This window comes from Triticum aestivum, chromosome 2D (genome assembly GCF_018294505.1).
Source record: "Triticum aestivum cultivar Chinese Spring chromosome 2D, IWGSC CS RefSeq v2.1, whole genome shotgun sequence".
Lineage (NCBI taxonomy): Eukaryota > Viridiplantae > Streptophyta > Magnoliopsida > Poales > Poaceae > Triticum > Triticum aestivum.
Window position 1 is genome coordinate 329,300,043 of NC_057799.1, and position 20,864 is coordinate 329,320,906.

At 45.7% G+C, this 20,864-nt stretch overlaps 1 protein-coding gene across 1 annotated transcript; it reads right to left on the reverse strand.

The window, feature by feature from the left end:
* Positions 1–865: 865 nt before the first annotated feature.
* On the reverse strand, positions 866–2,414 carry LOC123052997 (uncharacterized). The gene has a single exon (XM_044476367.1). The coding sequence runs from the start codon at positions 2,090–2,092 to the stop codon at positions 1,121–1,123; it is 972 nt and encodes a 323-aa protein (XP_044332302.1). The 5' UTR covers positions 2,093–2,414; the 3' UTR covers positions 866–1,120.
* Between the last annotated feature and the right edge of the window lie 18,450 nt (positions 2,415–20,864).

Genomic DNA, 20,864 nt, shown 5'->3' on the forward strand with positions numbered 1-20,864 from the left:
AATTAGAGATAGTGGGATAAACTATTTAGGTACTAGTATATAGGATGTAGACTCCAATGATATTTACCATAGTACTACTAATAAAGTATATTAAAATGATAGATAGAATTCATCCGTGGTGAAGTGCGTTTGAAAAGCTGTTGCTAACTAATGAATGTATTACTAAAAATGATCGTATATTTCATAATAACTTGTCGTCTTTACATCTTTCAATATGCAACTGGTCAGCCAAAAACAGCATCAGGTTCCAGGATACAAGTAACCTAAAAGTAAAGCAAACCCTGGAATCCTGGATGCCATAATACAGCTAGTGGTTCCTAACTGAAAGTAGCAATGGGCATATAGCATGCACCTAGATCTCCCATAATGATTTCAGCACTCTCGTGCACATCTCCAATATTAATGCAAAGTGGCTTTGGCCAACTGAACTGCACCTAGCAGCATCTTGTTAAGCAACTTGGCACAGAACCATGCCACCAAACTGCAACAAGAGTCTCCCGCAAGTTGAAGCTGCCGAAGAAGAAACTCCGAATCTACTAATGCAGGAGTAAATTAAACAGCAGTGGTGAAGTGCGTTTGAAAAGCACAGGTGCATTATTGAGGGGGAGCAATCACCAAAGCTAGCAACTCTGCAAAGCACAAGCGCATAAATTGAGGAGGAGCAGTCACTAAAGAACTCGGTGGATGCATTCAGTATCTGGGGATTGAGCAGAAATCGGGCGGAGTTGTGAAATTTTACCTATATTTTGGAACAAACCGCGATACAGATACTCATATATCATGCCTCAATTTGTCATCAGCTATATTATGTGCATTCGCCGAAAAAACAAACATCATGTTACTCTGTCCATTAGAGATGATAAGATGAGCTCTTGAATAGTACTAGGACATGACTAATAAGCATACAAAGAAGAAGTGGTAGCAGTGGTGGATGACATGACAATTGACAAGTTACAATTTAGAAAGAGCAATCGAATCCTAATCCCGGTGGGAAGTGCAGAATTTGCTTTGTTCGCTTTGCCGGCAAAATCTGCATTTTCCACCGCGCTTACTAGCAACAATTTCCTACTTACAGTTACAGGAGCACACTTGCAGTAGAATCTAGAGGAGAGGATAGCGGCTACTTGTGAGCAGCTGCGGTGACATCGGCAGGGAGGTCCTTGACTCCGACCAGCACAATCTTCTCGTAGATGATGTCGTCGGAGGACGGGTGCATGGGGTACTCCACCGGCGCGACCGGGCGGCGCTTCCCCATGGAGTACCAGACGAAGAGCAGGACGAATGTGAAGACGGCGCCGCACGCGGCAGCTAACAGCAGCGAAACCCAGGGGTGGCGGTTGCCCGGGGGAGCGCGGGGGAGGCGGTCTGGCGGCGGCGTGGTGAGCGATAAGCCGGTGGGATTGAGTGGCTGGGAGTGCATGAGGTAGGGAGGCCCGTGGTTGGCCCTGAAGGCCCAGCTGAAGAGGCTGCAGTTGGCGTGGGAGGAGGCGAATCCGGCGAGCATGGGCTTGCTGCGGAGGAGGAGGAGGGCGGAGTGGAGATGGAGCGGGTGGGAGAGCAGCGCGCGCGGCGGCTTGGGGAGGCGCGAGGCGGAGAGACGGACCTGGAGCGTGGCGGATGTGGCGTTGTAGTCTATCCAGGAATGCAGCTTTTTGGGGATACCGCGGGGGGCGGTCTGGGCGGCCGTTTCACCGGCGAGGTCGATTTGGACTCGGATGTGGCTGGAGTCCGCGGCGGCGAAGACGACGGCGAGGGCGTTAACGGCGGGCGAGGGCGCGGCGGGCGTTAGGAAGAAGGCGATGGAGGCGGCGTGAGATTTGGGGCTAGGGTGGAGAGAGAAGGAGAAGTAGGTTGAGAAGCCGGCGGCGGCGGGGGCCAAGTGGATGGGTTTGTGGTACTGTACCCGGGCCCGCGGGGAGCGCATGGAGATGTCGCCGGCGGAGGTGGCGTTGGCGCCGGTGAGAGCGAGCTGCGCGATGGCGCCGTCGCCAGGGAAGAAATCGAGGGCGAAGGAGGAGGACTGGTGGGCCTTGCCGGCCACGGCGGCGGACGGCAGGAGCAGCAGGAGGAGGAGCAGCAGGTGGAGCGGCATCCTCCCTCCTAGTCCTAGCACGGGGAGAGTGGTGATGGTGAGAGCCGTCGATCTTGCGTCGCCTGCTTGCTTGGCTTCTCACTCTCACCCTAGCTCATGTCGACTTCAAATTCCTTGCTTCCCCCAGGCCCAGATAGATAGATTTACAGTGGAGTGAAGTGGAGTAGATTGGCGAAAGGGGGCGTAGTGGGTGCTGCCGGAGCTAGCTGGTCGCTTTTGTTTGCTCGCTCGCTCGCTCGCTCGCTAGCTTTTTCCCTGTCGTCCCGTTGCTTTCCCCTCAGCTCTCTCTCTCTCATCACTCGGGAGGCTCACCCATTCATTCATTCATTAATGGGGAGGGGTGTGGGGCGCGTGTTCCACTAGTGCAGAAGCAGCAGCGTGTCATTAATTAAGCTGCAGGGGAGGAGAGGGCTCTCAAGCCCTATAGACGAAATCAAATCACAGAATGAACTGTCCGTGAAACTATTTCACACGGCTGCCCCGTGGCGCCTAGCTCTCAGGCGCTGCACCTGCACTAGTGCAGCACCTGAGAGCTAGGCGCTGCACTAGTGCAACGCCTGGGAGCTAGGCGCTACACTGTATAGTGTGGCGCCTAGCTTTTAGGCGCTGCACACTGACTTAGTAATTTTCTGATCACACGGATGCGACGCTGGCAGTGTAGCGCATATCTGTGAGGCGTTGCACAGTGTAGTGTGGCGCCTTCGTGTCGGGCGTCACACAAAAAGGTCAGCCGCGTGAAATACGGATAGTTCATTCTGTGATTTGATTTCGTCTATAAATCAAATTTGTCCAATCACAGACGCAAGAAACACAACAAGAGTCAGTCAGTGGCAGCAATTCCAGCGCTAGTTACGACTCCACCTCCACCGGGAGTAAAATACACGCATCCGGCCTTCCCAAATACTGTTCGCGTGCGTGGGTGCACTACTCCTTTTTTCGGTGGTCACCACCTCGTTTAATCACCCCTTAGCTCCTCAAAAGAAAGAAAAGTGCGCCACACCACCCAGCACCATGGAGCCAAAAGCGGTGCCATCACCAGCCTGCCGGCCTGCTACCATCACTCTCCCTAGTCTCTACTCAGAGCGTTTACGATCGGACTTGGCAAATTCAGTCCCTCAAACACCTGCGAATACGCTCGCGGCACTGACCAGGCATTTCTTAAATATTACGCCGCACATCCGCATACCGTAAATTTCGATCATCAAATCCATGCACGTCGATCATACAGTACATACTGTCTGAAGGCAAAATTTCGGCACTGACCGGGCATTTCTTAAATATTACGCCGCACATCTGCATACCGTAAATTTCGATCATCAAATCCATGCACGTCGATCATACAGTACATACTGTCTGAAGGCAAAATTTCGGCACTGACCGGGCATTTCTTAAATATTACGTCGCACATCCGCATACCGCAAATTTTGATCATCAAATCCATGCACGTCGATCATACAGTACATACTGTCTGAAGGCAAAATTTCAAAACAAAGCAAAGCAACATAGTTCAACAAACTGGACATAACAAAATGAAATCAACATACGAGCGTGACGGATGGCCTCGGATCACTGGCTGAGCGCCTGCTCCGAGCAGAATTCGTCCTCCTGCTCCAGGCGGAATACGTCCTGCTCTGCCTGCATCCAAGCTGCCTCCTCCGCCTGCATCCGGGCGCGGCGGAGGAGACAGCTGCTCCACCACGTCCGTACCTCCCTGCGCCGCCGCCGCCTCCCTCTCTCGCTGCCGGCGTCGCCGCAACTTGCAGGCGACATTCTCCGCCTTGTAAGTCGCTGACGACGACATCACGCCTCCGACGGACGAGGCGGACCGTGTCTCCGTCGCGGCGGTGTGGGTAGGGCTGGACGACATCTCGGGCAGTGGATCAGGGCCGGAGGTGAGGATTGGGAGCAAGGGTGGAGGCTGGCGAGGGTCCGGGCGCGGGAACGGTTGGAGGGCGGCGGGAGGAGGAGGAAGGATTTGGTGCAATTTGAGGTCGGGTCGGTTTTCGGGTCCGACGTGGCGGGCGTGCCCGGGTGCCCCATATCCGCCCCATATTTGGGCTGAATATGGGGGTGCCGGTCAGCCCGGGCGTTTGAGGGCCGTTTGAGAGGCCCGCGTAGGTCAAAAGATCGTGACCGGACATTAACCGAGCGGCCTGCCCGGGCGATTGAGACGGGTTTGAGGGGTCCGGGTTGTAAATGCTTTTAGAGCATGGTTAATAGTATAGCCAGCTGCTGGCTATATGGACATGCCATGTCATCAAGAGTTAGTATTATTAATTGGTCATATAATAGAGTAGGCTATAAGGTTGGTTATAAGCTTATATTTTTTTTCAGTTTCTCTCTACTCTTTCCACTCATTAAATTCTTTTACCTAGGAGCATGCATAGAGTCTGACTCTTACATCAGAGCTCACTCCTCTATTTTTTTTCTTGTCTTTCTTCTTCACGCAGGCAAAAGTGCCATGTGCGTATACATCCCTTCTTTGGCGTGAAAATCCGTCGGATGAATCCGCTAACATGGACTAGGGACCTGCTGGATCCCGAGCTTATAAGCAGGGACGATGCGGCTGTAATTATTTCAGTCATGTGGACGGTTTGAGGCAGCAGGAAGAAATATACACATGGTGAGTTGCAATACCAACAGATAAATCTATGAAAATCATACAAGAGCTGATTAGGGCTTTAGATATGCCTCCGAAGACACCTGTGTCACAACAACAGCAAGTGTTATGTAAACCACCTACGCTGGAGTAAAGATAAATAGTACAGATGCCGATTTGGATGTGATAAATAGGAATGCAGGAGCGCCCTTGGTGGTGGGAGGTCATGATGGGCCCTTTGTGGCCGCAAGATTCACTAATCACAAGGGATAACCAGCCCTTTTGTTGGTGAAGCATTAGCTTGCCGAGATGCAATGATTTTAGCTATGGAACAAAGGTGAAGCAAGATCGAAATTGAAACACTGTCAAAACTTTGCGGAAGATTGGAAGGAACGGAGGGACCGGTCTGAGAGCATCTACAGCCGTGCGCACCAAATCACTTTCAAATGCTTGGACGGGCTGACCGATCACAAAAGATAGACCCAGTTGGACGTCTTAAACGGGCCTCAAACGTTCGAACTGACCGGCACCCTTCATATCCAGCTCAACTCTAAGACGGATATGGGGCGACCCACACAGGCCCGGGCACGTCCGCCTGACAAGCCGGGTCCACCATCGACCCCATGGCTGTCCCACAAAAAAATCATCTGGCTTCGAGCTTCGCATTGCCTTGGAGCGGTCCAATGAACACCGGGGCAGCTCCAGATCTGAAGTGTCGCTGCAGCTCCCGCGCCGGCGCAGCGCGAACGCCGGAGCTGGACCCTCCCGGCCCGCGCTTAGCTCCGAGAGGACAATGCAGTCCGCACCGCCCATGCGTCGTCCCCTTCCCCCGCCGGCCGCTCCTCTGCGTGAGCAGCAGTGGGTGCTAGTCCCTGTGCCACCGGCCCACACGTGCACTCCGAAATCGGAGGCGCACGCCGTCCACCGCGAGAGGCAGCGGGCAAGGGAGAGGGAAGCGCTGGAACGGTCTGTTCGCCGTCACCGCGGGATGCTGACAGAGCCCAACGAGGACTAGCGGCTCCTCGCATGGGTCTGCCATCGGTCGCTCACGACGGCGGAGACAGACGCTCGCTGCCTCCGCCGGAAGAACGCAATGGCCCTCCAGCTAGCCATAGAGCAGTCGGAGCGGGAGGCGAAGGAGGCGGCGACGGAGGCGGCTCGTGAAGGAAATATGCCCTAGAGGCAATAACAAAGTTGTTATTTATATTTCCTTATATCATGATAAATGTTTATTATTCATGCTAGAATTGTATTAACCGGAAACTTAGTACATATGTGAATACATAGACAAACAGTGTGTCCCTAGTATGCCTCTACTAGACTAGCTCGTTAATCAAAGATGGTAAGTTTCCTGACCATAGACATGTGTTGTCATTTGATCAACGGGATCACATCATTAGAGAATGATGTGATGGAAAAGACTCATTCGTTAGCTTAGCATAATGATCGTTTAGTTTTATTGCTATTGCTTTCTTCATGACTTATACATGTTCCTCTGACTATGAGATTATGCAACACCCGAATACCGGAGGAACACCTTGTGTGCTATCAAACGTCACAACATAACTGGATGATTATAAAGATGCTCTACAGGTGTCTCCGATGGTATTTGTTGAGTTGGCATAGATCGAGATTAGGATTTGTCACTCCGTGTATCGGAGAGGTATCTCTCGGCCCTCTCAGTAATGCTCATCACTATAAGCCTTCCAAGCAATGTGACTAATGAGTTAGTTGCGGGATGATGCATTACGGAACGAGTAAAGAGACTTGCCGTTAACGAGATTGAACTAGGTATGATGATACCGACGATCGAATCTCGAGCAAGTAACATACCGATGACAAAGGGAACAACGTATGTTGTTATGCGGTTTGACCGATAAAGATCTTCATAGAATATGTAGGAACCAATATGAGCATCCAGGTTCCGCTATTGGTTATTGACCGAAGATGTGTCTCGGTCATGTCTACATAGTTCTCGAACCCGTATGGTCCGCACGCTTAACGTTTGATGATGATTTGTATTATGAGTTATGTGATTTGATGACCGAAGTTTGTTCGGAGTCCCGGATGAGGTCACGGACACGACGAGGAGTCTCGAAATGGCCGAGAGGTAAAGATTGATATATTGGAAGGTAGTATTCGGACACCGAAAGGGCCCTGGAGTGTATCGGGTACATACGGGAGTACCGGAGGGGTTACCGGAACCCCCCGGGGAAAGATATGGGTCTTATGGGCCATAGGAGGGAGGCTAACCAGCCCACAAGGGGCTGGTGCGCCCCCCACAAGGGAGGAGGCCGAATTGTACTTGGGAAGGGGGCGCCACCCCCTTTCCTTCTCCTACTCCCTCTCCCTCTCCTTCCCCTTTTCCCCCTCCGATAGAAGTAAAAAAGGGTGGGGCCGAATCCTACTAGGACTGGAGTCCTAGTAGGACTCCCCTCTCCCTGGCGCGCCCCTTGTTGGCCGGCCTCCTCCTCCCCTCCTTTATATACGGGGGCAGGGGCACCCCAAAGGCACAACAGACAATCTCTTAGCCGTGTGCGGTGCCCCCTCCACAGTTCAACACCTCGGTCATATCGTCGTAGTCACTACTAGGGAAAGCCTTATACACAGGAGCTTACTAGTAGCGCTTTCTAAAAGGCAACACTGCTACTAATTATTAGTAGCGCACTGCTACTATGCACTTACCGGTAGCGCTGTAGCTACAAAACACGCTACTACTATAATTGCCAAACCGTTGCCAGCAGGCCAGGCATACTAGCAGCGCTGGTGTGCAAAAAGCGCTACTGCTATTGTACGTAGCAATAGCGCTTTCCTCTGACCAGCGCTACTGCTAAATTTAGCCCCCTCCTATGAACAAAGTTTAGTCCCACCTCGCTCCGTGAACAGAATTTTTACCACCTTAAATATGGTGCTTCCCAAACTATCACAACCAGTTGGTCTTCATTGAACTCTATGTGTAGGATTGGTGGCAATATGAATCTTCGCCTGTACCTATACATGCGAAGATTCATACTGACAATTTAGATTCTACACAAAAAGATCGATGATGACCAATGCATTTTTTAATTTGATGCCTTTTTTGCATGCTAACGATTATAGCCTTAGTAGTAGCGTTGGTTAAGAAAAAACGCTACTGCTAATTATCGTAGCAGTAGCGCTGTTTACGAACAAGCACTACTACTACGGGTATCTTATCCATGCCACGCGCGTCCCTCACTCTCCCTCACACACTCTCATCTCCACTCGCCGCACGTCGTCGCCGCCGTCGCCCGCCGTCGCCCCCAAGGTGCTGCCTCCCTCCCTCCCTCCTCCTCTCGCCGCCCACCCTCCCTCCCTCCCTCCTCCTCCTCTCGCCGCCCTCATCTCTCCCTCCTCCCGTGGCCATCCTCTCTCCTCCCTCTCCGCCGGCGGCCCCCTCCCATCCTCCTCCCCCCTCTCCGGCGGCCCCCTCCTCCTCCTCCTACCTTCTCCCTCTCCCGCTCTCTCCTCCTCCTCCCTCCTCCTTTCTCCTCCTCCCCCTCCTCCTTCCCTCCTCCTCCTGGCCTCCTCCCACCACCTCCTCCCCCTTTCTGTTTTAGTTTTTGTTTTTAGTAAATGTAGGTTTTTAGTATATTTTCTTTTTAGAAAATTTTAATAAGTAATTTGAATAGAATAAGTAAATGTAGGTTTTTTGAATAGAATAGGAAATTTTTAGAATTTTTGAATAATTAATTTGAATAGAATAAATTATGAAATTGAAAAAAAAATAAGTAAATGCAGGTCTTTTGAATAGAATAGGAAATTTTTAGAAAATTTGAAAATAATAGGAAGTAAATTTGAATAGAATAATTCAATGTAGCTTATGGAGTTTCACTAAGTCCTAAGATGACGATAATAATGTTTTTTATATTTTGTTTTTGCAGAGATCAAGGCGCCCCTGCATCATCCCCGCCGCCGTCCCCGTCACCGACCCCCTCCGACCTCGATCGAGGTGAGACCAGCCACCCCATGTTGTTGATTTAATTTAGGTATTTTAGGTGTTTAATCTTAGAATAACATAGTATGAACCATAGTTATGATCGAAGCATGTTTAAAATGTAGGTTTTCAATTAGGTGTAGTTAATAGAATTTAGGTGTTTTAGGTGTCACATTTGTTGTTATTTTTTTAGTTAAAACAAGTATTCCCGCATCGACATCGATGATGCCTATCCCGCATCCTCATCGTCGACTCGGCAGAGGAGGCCAGCTTGATCAGAGGGGCCATGTCGGGGACTGGGCTCCGCCAGGCTGGTACTGGGAGGTGCTACCTTCCGGGGGGCGCATCTTGGTGAGGAGCCAGCCCGTCGTTGACCCGAACCTTCTTTGGTGGCGGTTGCGTGGGCCAATGACGGTGCCGAGGCTTTCGGACACCGCGGAGGTGGTACGTTACTGTGTCAGCGAGGAGGACGAGCACGTCCGTCGCTACATGGTTGCGTTGGAGGGCAGGTTTGACAATACCTGGCAGGTTCTTCAGGGATCTCACTGGAGCTATGATCCTGTGATGGTTCCTTCTCTTTGGGTGTCCATCGCCCGCGCCGATACCCGTCGGGCGCTACGGTTCTAGCTGTATTAGCGATGCTATATATATGATACTATTCGAGGTGTATTAGTGATAATATTCGACGATGTACGGACGCAAGAGATGATGTAGTTTTGCTTATTGAATGCATGCTAATTTGAATAATAATTTATTTTACGATTTGGTTTTTCTTATTGAATGCTCATATGATGTAGATATAAAGATGTACATCTTGTGTTGCTCAAATAGGATATGTGCTTGCCCAAGTGGCTGGCCATGTTTACAGGTTACACCTCCTATAGTGGCCTATGTTTTGCCGGAGTGTTGATTAATTTCCTTTCCGGCAAATTTCAGGTGCTCGATATGTCCTTTTTTACCAAAGGGCATGCCGGATTTTTCCGTGAATTCTGGCATGACTTGTGCTAGAATATGTAGGAAATATCGAGTGGCATGGATTTTCTAGAAAAATAATTAAACGACATTTCGGGTTGACTTTAAGTCTGTCGAGGCTCGATCACCGAAGGTCAAAAATCAGTGAGGGAGTGTATCCACCATATATGAGAGAGGAGGAAGAAGTGATAATCCCCAAGTGCAGGGAATCATCGTAGCAATTTCCAAAGGTGGAAGTGATAAGTATGGAGTGTCGAACCCACAAGGAGCTAAAGGTAAGATCAATATTCTCTCAAGCCCTATCTGCCACTGATACGACTCTACGTACACCAAGCGTTTGCTTCCAACTAGAAACGAGAAATAAAACTATGTTGTGGGTATGAAGGGGATAACTTTGTATGATATCGGAGAGCTAAAATATAAAAGTAGGTGCTGTTATCATAAAGTTAGAATATATTACTAAGTATTATAAATAGCGAGTGTGGAATAATGGTGCATCGGTGTGCGGAATTGTCCTAGGCAATTGTTAACAAGACCGGTAATCACTATTGCAGTTTCATATGAGGGAGAGGCATAAGCTAACATACTTTCTCTACTTGGATCATATGCACTTATGATTGGAGCTCTAGCAAGCATCCGCAACTACTAAAGATCATTAAGGTAAAACCCAACCATAGCATTAAAGCATCAAGTCCTCTTTATTCCCATACGCAACAATCCCTCTTACTCGGGTTTGTGTTTTAGTCACTCACCAACCCACTATAAGCGAATCATGAACGTATTGCAACACCCTACAGCGGAACCCCTCACGCTTGCGCGACACGGAGGGCACCATAGGACAACATCAAAGTAAAACATACAACTCATACCAATCTAGATCATCAATCAACCCATAGACAAAAGATATCTACTCAAAACATCATAGGATGGCAACACATCATTGGATCATAATATGTGGCATAAAGCACCATGTTCAAGTAGGGATTACAGCGGGGTGCGGGAGAGTGGACCGCGTAAAAGAGATGAGGATGGTGATGCTGATGGTGATGTTGATGAAGACGATCACCGCGGCGATGATTCCCCTCCCGATGGCACTCTGATGCCACCAAGAGAGAGGAGGAGAGGTTCTCCCCCTTGTGCTTCCTCCTCCATGGCCTCCACCCTCTGGTCCTTGGCCTTCATGATGATGATGGCCCCTTCGGGATACTCCTCCATGGCCACCGGTGATGATGGCCCCCTCCAGAAGGGTGCTAGAGAGGGCCTAGATTGATTTCTCGTGGCTACAGAGGCTTGCGGCGGCGGAACTTCCGATCTAGGTTAATTTTCCGAGTTTTCTGTATTTATAGGAATTTTTGGCGTCGGTCTCACGTCAAGGAGATGCCCGAGGTGTCCACGAGGCAGACCCATGCGCCTGGGGGGGGGGGGGGTGGGCGCGCCCCCACCCTCGTGGGCACCCTGGGACTCTCCTGGCCCAACTCTTTTACTCCGGGGTCTTCTTTTGGTCCATAAAAAATCATCAAAAATTGGCTCGTCAATTGGACTCCGTTTGATATTCCTTTTCTGTAAAACTCAAAAACAAGGAGAAAACAGAAACTGGCACTGGGCTCTAGGTTAATAGGCTAGTCCCAAAAATCATATAAAAGCCCATTAAACATCCAAGATAGATAATATAACAGCATGAATACTTCATAAATTATAGATACATTGGAGACGTATCAGCATCCCCAAGCTTAATTCCTGCTCATCCTCGAGTAGGTAAATGATAAAAGAAATAATTTATGAAGTGTGAATGCTAGCAGGTGCGCAAGTTTGATCGATGATAATTTCAATCACCTTTTCTAGCATCATTATATGTCATAACAGTAGCTCATCTCATAAAACTTTTCATAATAAAGTAACAAGCTATTCACATGTTAAAGTATAGATCATAAACTTTCTTGAAAACTAACAAACCATGTTATCAGTCATCAAACAATTACAATTCATCTTATTTTCAGGAAGAGTCTATGTTAGAGCTTTGATTTAGCAAACTCCACATACTCAACTATCATTTAGTCTTTCACAATTGCTAACACCCACGCGATATTTATGGGTTCAAAGTTTTAATCAGACACAGAGAAAGATAGGGGCTTATAGATTCGCCTCCCAACCTTTTACCTCAAGGGTAATGTCAACAATAATAGTTCATGATGCCTTACATCCAATTGGATATATAAATCAGAATCTTTCCAACACAATGTGCTTGCCAAAGGATAAAATGTAAAAAGGAAAGGTGAAAGATCACCATGACTCTTGCATAAGGGTAAGAGATAAAAGTAAAAGATAGGCCCTTCGCAGAGGGAAGCAGAGGTTGCCATGCGCTTTCAGGGTTGGATGCACAAAATCTTAATGCAAAAGAAAGTCACTTTATATTGCCACTTGTGATATGGACCTTTATTATGTAGTCCGTCGCTTTTATTTCTTCCACATCACAAGATCGTATAAAGCTTATTTCCTCCACACTAATCAATCATACATATTTAGAGAGCAATTTTTATTGCTTGCACCGATGACAACTTACTTGAAGGATCTTACTCAATCCATAGGTAGGTATGGTGGACTCTCATGGCAAAACCGGGTTTAAGGGTATTTGGAAGCACAAGTAGTATCTCTACTTAGTGCAAAGAATTTGGCTAGCATGAGAGGGAAAGGCAAGCTCAACGTGTTGGGCGATCCATGACAATATACTTTATTTCAGATATAAGAAAACATAACCCATTACGTTGTCTTCCTTGTCCAACATCAACCTTTTAGCATGTCATATTTTAATGAGTGCTCACAATTACAAAAGATGTCCAAGATAGTATATTTATATGTGAAATCTCTCTTCCTTCAATATTCTTTCATTGACTAATTCTACGTTTGCTAACTTTCAATAAGTTTACTACCTATACTTATTATGTGTGAAGTCATTACTCCCCATGTTATAAGCATATGAAACATATATAAATTTAGGTTTATGACATTCAATTTATTCAACCATTTACTCATAGGATATACGTGAAGCACATCAGTAAATGACAAACTACTCCAAAAGATATGAGTGAAGAACACTGAGTAGTCAAATAATTAACTAGCCATGGGAGGATTCTTTTTCATTCAATATTTAAGATCCAATGATTTTATTCAAACAGCAAGTAAAATTGAAAATACGCTCCAAGCAAAACACATATCATGTGACGAATAAAAATATAGCTCCGAGTAAGGTATACCGATAGTTTTGAAGACGAAAGAGGGGATGCCTTCCGGGGCATCCCCAAGCTTAGGTACTTGAGTCTTCCTTGAATATTACCTTGGGATGCCTTGGGAATCCCCAAGCTTAGGGTCTTTCCACTCCTTATTCTCCTCATATCGATATCTCACCCAAAGCTTGAAAACTTCAATCACACAAAACTTAACCAAACTTCGTGAGATAGGTTAGTATGATAAAGAGTAAACCATTCACTTTGGTACTGTTAAGGACAAGTTTCATAATTTTTCTCACACAATGCCTACTGTACCACATCATTTCTATAATTTATATTGAGAAATATAAGTCATAGAAACTAGAAACAAGCAAACTATGCAATGAAAACAGAATCTGTCAGAAACAGAACAATCTGTAATGATCTGAACATAAACCATACTTATGATACTACAAAAATTATGAAATAAATTGGTGGACGTGAGGAATTTGTCTATTAATCTTCTGAAAAAATAATCAACCCAAAAGCACTCTTCTATAAAAAATTACAGCTAATCTCGTGAGCGCAAAGTTTCTATTTTTTACAGCAAGATCACATTAACTTTCTCCTAAGTCTTCCCAAAGGTCTTACTTGGCACTTTTTTGAAACAAAAGCTATAAAACATGATTACTACAGTAGCTTAATCATGTAAACACAAAAAAACAGTAAGGGTAAATATTGGGTTGTCTCCCAACAAGCGCTTTTCTTTAATGCCTTTTAGCTAGGCATGATGATTTCAATGATGCTCACATAAAAGGTAGGAATTGAAGCACAAGGAGAGCATCTTGAAGAATATGACTAGCACAATTGATTCTAACCAACTTCCTATGCCTAGGTATTTTGTGAGCACACAACTTATGGGAACAAGAATCAACTAGCATAGGAAGGCAAAACAGGTATAACTTCAAAACTTTAAGCACATAGAGAGGAAACTTGATATTATTGCAACTCCTACAAGCATGTATTCCTCCCTCATAATAATTTTCAGTAGCAACATGGATAGCAACTTTGTTCTCATACTCAATTGGAACCTCTTCCGAAATAGTGGAATCATTACTAGCTAAAGTTGACACTCTTCCAAATCCACTTTCATAAATATCACATGAAGATTCAACGCCCTCCAAAATAGTGGGATCACTAATTCCTAAAGTTGACACTCTTCCAAACCCACTTTAAATGATAGTATTATTCATACTCCAAAAACTATAAGTGAAGTTCAGGGAGCATTCTACAATTAATATAGGCTAACCAATATCCAAGCTCAAAATGTATAAGTGAAGCACATGAAGCATTCTATAAAACCGTACTCAAGAGATTTAAGTGAAGCACAAAGAGCAATTCTATAAGATCATACTTAAAAGATATAAGTGAAGCACATGAATTATTCTATAAATTTATGGAGGGACATCTCATAATAGCATGGTTCTTAAAGAAAAAAAAGGAAAACACAAGGGACACAAATCATGTGAACAAAACAAAAACCGAGGTGTACTGATATTTGTTGAAGAAGAAAGATGGGATGCCAACCGGAGCATCCCCAAGCTTAGATGCTTGAGTATCCTTTGAAATATTTACTTGGGTTTCCTTGGGTATCCCCAAGCTTTAACTCTTGCCTCTCTTTATTCTTCTCATATTGATAGCTCCTCGACCTTCGGACACTTCATCCACACAAAACTTTAACAAAAACTTGTGAGATCCGTTAGTGTAATAAAGCAAATCACTACCTTTAGGTACTGTAATGAACTCATTCTTTATTTATATTTGTGTTAAACCTACTGTATTCCAACTTCTCTATGGTTCATACCCTCCGATACTAGCCATAGATTCATCGAAATAAGCAAACAACACACGCAAAACAGAATCTGTTAAAAACAGAACAGTCTGTAGTAATCTGGAAGTTTGGTAAACTTCTGTAACTCCTAAAATTATGAAATAAATATGAAAATTTGAAACATTTGTACAGAAGTAATGTGCAAAAAGTTTCAGACCCATTTGACACTCCAGTAAAAAATGTAAATTCGCGCACTACAGCCAAAGTTTCTGTTTTTGTTCTGCACAAAGTAAACAAGCAATCTAATCATCCTAAAACCAAAGCTTGGCACATTATTCTTATAATACAATGAATATATACAAGGGGATAATTATTTACAGAGAAAATTCCATGAAAAATTCTACATTGTTTCCGTGAGCATGAACACAAGTGCTCAAGGTCGACCCTCACTTCTTCAATGCATAACTTTCCAATCACTTCTCTTTTTGAAAAACTTTTTAGGCATGAAAGGCAAGTAAATTTTTTTGTATTTTCATTTTTAATTTTTTTTGCATGTTTCACCCACAACTAAACAGAAACAAAAAGGAAAAACAAAATCTACTTAGTGAAGAAAGCAAACAAGCACACACGAGAATATCAACCCCACGCTATTGTTCCCCGGCAACGGCGCCAGAAAAGAGCTTGATAATCCCCAAGTGCAGGGAATCATCGTAGCAATTTCAGAAGGTGGAAGTGATAAGTATGGAGTGTCGAACCCACAAGGAGCTAAAGGTAAGATCAATATTCTCTCAAGCCCTATCTGCCACTGATATGACTCTACGTACACCAAGCGTTTGCTTCCAACTAGAAACGAGAAATAAAACTATGTTGTGGGTATGAAGGGGATAACTTTGTATGATATCGGAGAGCTAAAATATAAAAGTAGGTGCTGTTATCATAAAGTTAGAATATATTACTAAGTATTATAAATAGCGAGTGTGGAATAATGGTGGATCGGTGTGCGGATTGTCCTAGGCAATTGTTAACAAGACCGGTAATCACTATTGCAGTTTCATATGATGGAGAGGCATAAGCTAACATACTTTCTCTACTTGGATCATATGCACTTATGATTGGAGCTCTAGCAAGCATCCGCAACTACTAAAGATCATTAAGGTAAAACACAACCATAGCATTAAAGCATCAAGTCCTCTTTATTCCCATACGCAACAATCCCTCTTACTCGGGTTTGTGTTTCAGTCACTCACCAACCCACTATAAGCGAATCATGAACGTATTGCAACACCCTACAGCGGAACCCCTCACGCTTGCGCGACACAGAGGGCACCATAGGACAGCATCAATGTAAAACATACAACTCATACCAATCTAGATCATCAATCAACCCATAGACAAAAGATATCTACTCAAAACATCATAGGATGGCAACACATCATTGGATCATAATATGTGGCATAAAGCACCATGTTCAAGTAGGGATTACAGCGGGGTGCGGGAGAGTGGGCCGCGTAAAAGAATGAGGATGGTGATGTTGATGAAGACGATCACCGCGGCGATGAGTCCCCTCCCGATGGCACTCTGATGCCACCAAGAGAGAGGAGGAGAGGTTCTCCCCCTTGTGCTTCCTCCTCCATGGCCTCCACCCTCTGGTCCTTGGCCTTCATGATGATGATGGCCCCTCCGGGATACTCCTCCATGGCCACCGGTGATGATGGCCCCCTCCAGAAGGGTGCTAGAGAGGGCCTAGATTGATTTCTCGTGGCTACAGAGGCTTGCGGTGGCGGAACTTCCGATCTAGGTTAATTTTCCGAGGTTTCTATATTTATAGGAATTTTTGGCGTCGGTCTCACGTCAAGGAGATGCCCGAGGTGTCCACGAGGCAGGCCCACGCGCTTGGGGGGGCACCCTCGTGGGCACCCCGGGACTCTCCTGGCCCAACTCTTTTACTCCGGGGTCTTCTTTTGGTCCATAAAAAATCATCAAAAATTGGCTCGTCAATTGGACTTCGTATGATATTCCTTTTCTGTAAAACTCAAAAACAAGGAGAAAACAGAAACTGGCACGGGGCTCTAGGTTAATAGGTTAGTCCCAAAAATCATATAAAAGCCCATTGAACATCCAAGATAGATAATATAACAGCATGAATACTTCATAAATTATAGATACGTTGGAGACGTATCAAGAAGCCCGACTATTGTCGTGGGGGGCGTTTCTCCTTCTTCTTCGGGTGCTAGACCTTTGTTACGCACTAGGGGAAGGAGGAGTAACGACCATCACCGACGGTCGCAAATGTTAGAGAGGAATCAGTGTGTGAGAGTCTCCACCACATATGAGAGGACGAAAAATCCCGACTGTTGTCGTGGGGGTCGCTTCTCCTTCGTTTCCGTGTGCTAGACATTTTGGTGTAATGCACTCGAGAACGAAAGGAGGAGCTACCATCACCAACGGTCGAATGTATACACCACGCGAGCTGAGAGTTTTCAAGAAAAAGACTCGACAGACCGATAGTCAACCCGTGATGAATAATAATGATCTAATTTAATTTTTGTAGTACATATATTGAATTGTACAAGTTTAATCTTTGAATTATGAACGTAGAAAATATCGTCATCGGATGACAAAAGTCTCCCGGGGGAGTGCAGCTGGTGTAACGACGACCGAGGTCTGTGCGACAGGCCTCACCTGGACGAAGATCGGCGCTTGAGCATTAAGCTCCAGGAGACCTTCGATGTTGAAACGATACACAACGACAACAAGTGTTTTTTCGTAATTAAGCATGACTTCAACTATTTCAACGTGCAACTTTCATATTTTACAATTTGAGTAGCTTATCCCATGCCATGCAAGATGCTATGTCTTGGAGAGGATGGATTTTGAAGACCATGAAAATTTCAAAACAAAGAAAATTCACCTAAGGACTCATCATGGTACGGATTTTGAAGCAAATCTGTATAATTCTGAGAGTGTAACCCATTTTGGTTGCAAAAATTGGGAAGCACTTTGCAAGATGTATGATTTTTATGAGGGTATGCTTGTCACCATGGATCTTGGTGATCCTGACATCGACCAAGACAATATGGACATTTGGGTCCTTGTTGATACGCTTCCAGTTCTACCGCTATGTGAGTTTCTCAAACATAGTTATGAACTAATTTATATTGTTCATTTCAAAATAGTTGACAGCTTATTTCCATTGACGGCTTATTTTTGAAGGAAATATGCCCTAGAGGCAATAATAAAGTTATTATTTATTTCCTTATATCATGATAAATGTTTATTATTCATGCTAGAATTGTATTAACCGGAAACATAATACTTGTGTGAATACATAGACAAACAGAGTGTCACTAATATGCCTCTACTTGACTAGCTCGTTGATCAAAGATGGTTATGTTTCCTAGCCATTGACATGAGTTGTCATTTGATTAACGGGATCACATCATTAGGAGAATGATGTGATTGACATGACCCATTCCGTTAGCTTAGCACTTGATCGTTTAGTATTCTGTTATTGCTTTCTTCATGACTTACACATGTTCCTATGACTATGAGATTATGCAACTCCCGTTTACCGGAGGAACACTTTGTGTGCTACCAAACGTCACAACGTAACTAGGTGATTATAAAGGTGCTCTACAGGTGTCTCCGAAGGTACTTGTTGGGTTGGCGTATTTCGAGATTAGGATTTGTCACTCCGATTGTCGGAGAGGTATCTCTGGGCCCACTCGGTAATGCACGTCACTATAAGCCTTGCAAGCATTGTAACTAATGAGTCAGTTGCGGGATGATGTATTACGGAATGAGTAAAGAGACTTGCCGGTAACGAGATTGAACTAGGTATTGAGATACCGACGATCGAATCTCGGGCAAGTAACATACCAATGACAAAGGGAACAACGTATGTTGTTATGCGGTTTGACCGATAAAGATCTTCGTAGAATATGTGGGAGCCAATATGAGCATCCAGGTTCTGTTATTGGTTATTGACCGGAGACGTGTCTCGGTCATGTCTACATAGTTCTCGAACCCGTAGGGTCCGCACGCTTAAAGTTCGATGACAGTTATATTATGAGTTTATATGTTTTGATGTACCGAAGGTAGTTCGGAGTCCCGGATGTGATCACGGACATGACGAGGAGTCTCGAAATGGTCGAGACGTTAAGATTGATATATTGGAATGTTATATTCGGACACCGGATGAGTTCCGGGGGTTATCGGATATATATCGGAGAAACCGGGAGGTTACCGGAATCCCCTGGGGGGTTATTGGGCCTCATGGGCCCAAGTGGTGGAAGAGGAGAGGCGGCGAGCTAGGGGCGCGCGGCCCCCTAGCCCAAACCGAATTGGACTAGGGGGCCGGCCCCCCTTTCCTTCTTCTTCTCCTCCCCTTCCTTCCCCTCTCCTACTTGGACTAGGAAAGAGGGGGGAATCCTACTTGGAGTAGGATTGCCCCCCTTGGGCGCGCCTCCTCCCCTTGGCCGGCCCTCTCCTCCTCCCCCCCTTTATATACGGAGGAGGGGGGCACCCCATAGACACAAAAATTGATCTCTTGGATCTCTTAGCCGTGTGCGGTGCCCCCCTCCACCATAATCCACCTCGATAATATCGTAGCGGTGCTTAGGCGAAGCCCTGCGTCGGTAGAACATCATCATCGTCACCACGCCGTCGTGCTGACGGAACTCTCCCTCAAAGCTCGGCTGGATTGGAGTTCGAGGGACGTCATCGAGTTGAACGTGTGCAGAACTCAGAGGTGTTGTGCGTTCGGTACTTGATCGGTCGGATCGTGAAGACGTACGACTACATCAACCGCGTTGTGCTAACGCTTCCGCTTTCGGTCTACAAGGGTACGTGGACACACTCTCCCCGCTTGTTGCTATGCATCACCATGATCTTGCGTGTGCGTAGGAATTTTTTTTAAAATTACTACGTTCCCCAACAGTGGTATCAGAGCCAGGTTTTATGCGTAGATGTTATATGCACGAGTAGAACACAAGTGAGTTGTGGACGATACAAGTCATACTGCTTACCAGCATGTCATACTTTGGTTCGGCGGTATTGTTGGATGAAGCGGCCCAGACCGACATTATGTGTACGCTTACGCGAGACTGGTTCTACCGACGTGCTTTGCACACAGGTGGCTGACGGGTGTCAGTTTCTCCAACTTTAGTTGAACCGAGTGTGGCTACGCCCGGTCCTTGAGAAGGTTAAAACAGCACTAACTTGACGAACTATCGTTGTGGTTTTGATGCGTAGGTAAGAACGGTTCTTGCTCAGCCCGTAGCAGCCACGTAAAACTTGCAACAACAAAGTAGAGGACGTCTAACTTGTTTTTGCAGGGCATGTTGTGATGTGATATGGTCAAGGCATGATGCTAAATTTTTATTGTATGAGATGATCATGTTTTGTAATCGAGTTATCGGCAACTTGCAGGAGCCATATGGTTGTCGCTTTATTGTATGCAATGCAATCGCCCTGTAATGCTTTACTTTATCACTAAGCGGTAGCGATAGTTGTAGAAGCATAAGTAGGCGAGACGACAATGATGCTATGATGGAGATCAAGGTGTCGCGCCGGTGACGATGGTGATCATGACGGTGCTTCGGAGATGGAGATCACAAGCACAATATGATGATGGCCATATCATATCACTTATATTGATTGCATGTGATGTTTATCTTTTATGCATCTAATCTTACTTTGATTGACGGTAGCATTATAAGATGATCTCTCACTAAATTTCAAGGTATAAGTGTTCTCCCTGAGTATGCACCGTTGCGAAAGTTCTTCGTGCTGAGACACCACGTGATGATCGAGTGTGATAGGCTCTACGTTCAAATACAACGGGTGCAAAATAGTTGCACACGCGGAATACTCAGGTTAAACTTCACGAGCCTAGCATATGCAGATATGGCCTCGGAACACTGAGACCGAAAGGTCGAGCGTGAATCATATAGTAGATATGATCAACATAGTGATGTTCACCATTGAAACTACTCCATCTCACGTGATGATCGGACATGGTTTAGTTGATTTGGATCACGTGATCACTTAGAGGATTAGAGGGATGTCTATCTAAGTGGGAGTTCTTAAGTAATATGATTAATTGAACTTAAATTTATCATGAACTTAGTACCTGATAGTATTTTGCTGTCTATGTTGATTGTAGATAGATGGCCCGTGCTGTTGTTCCGTTGAATTTTAATGCGTTCCTT

Excerpts from the sequence above, each read along its gene's own strand:
- LOC123052997 (XM_044476367.1), bottom strand. The coding sequence starts at position 2,092 with ATGCCGCTCCACCTGCTGCTCCTCCTCCTGCTGCTCCTGCCGTCCGCC.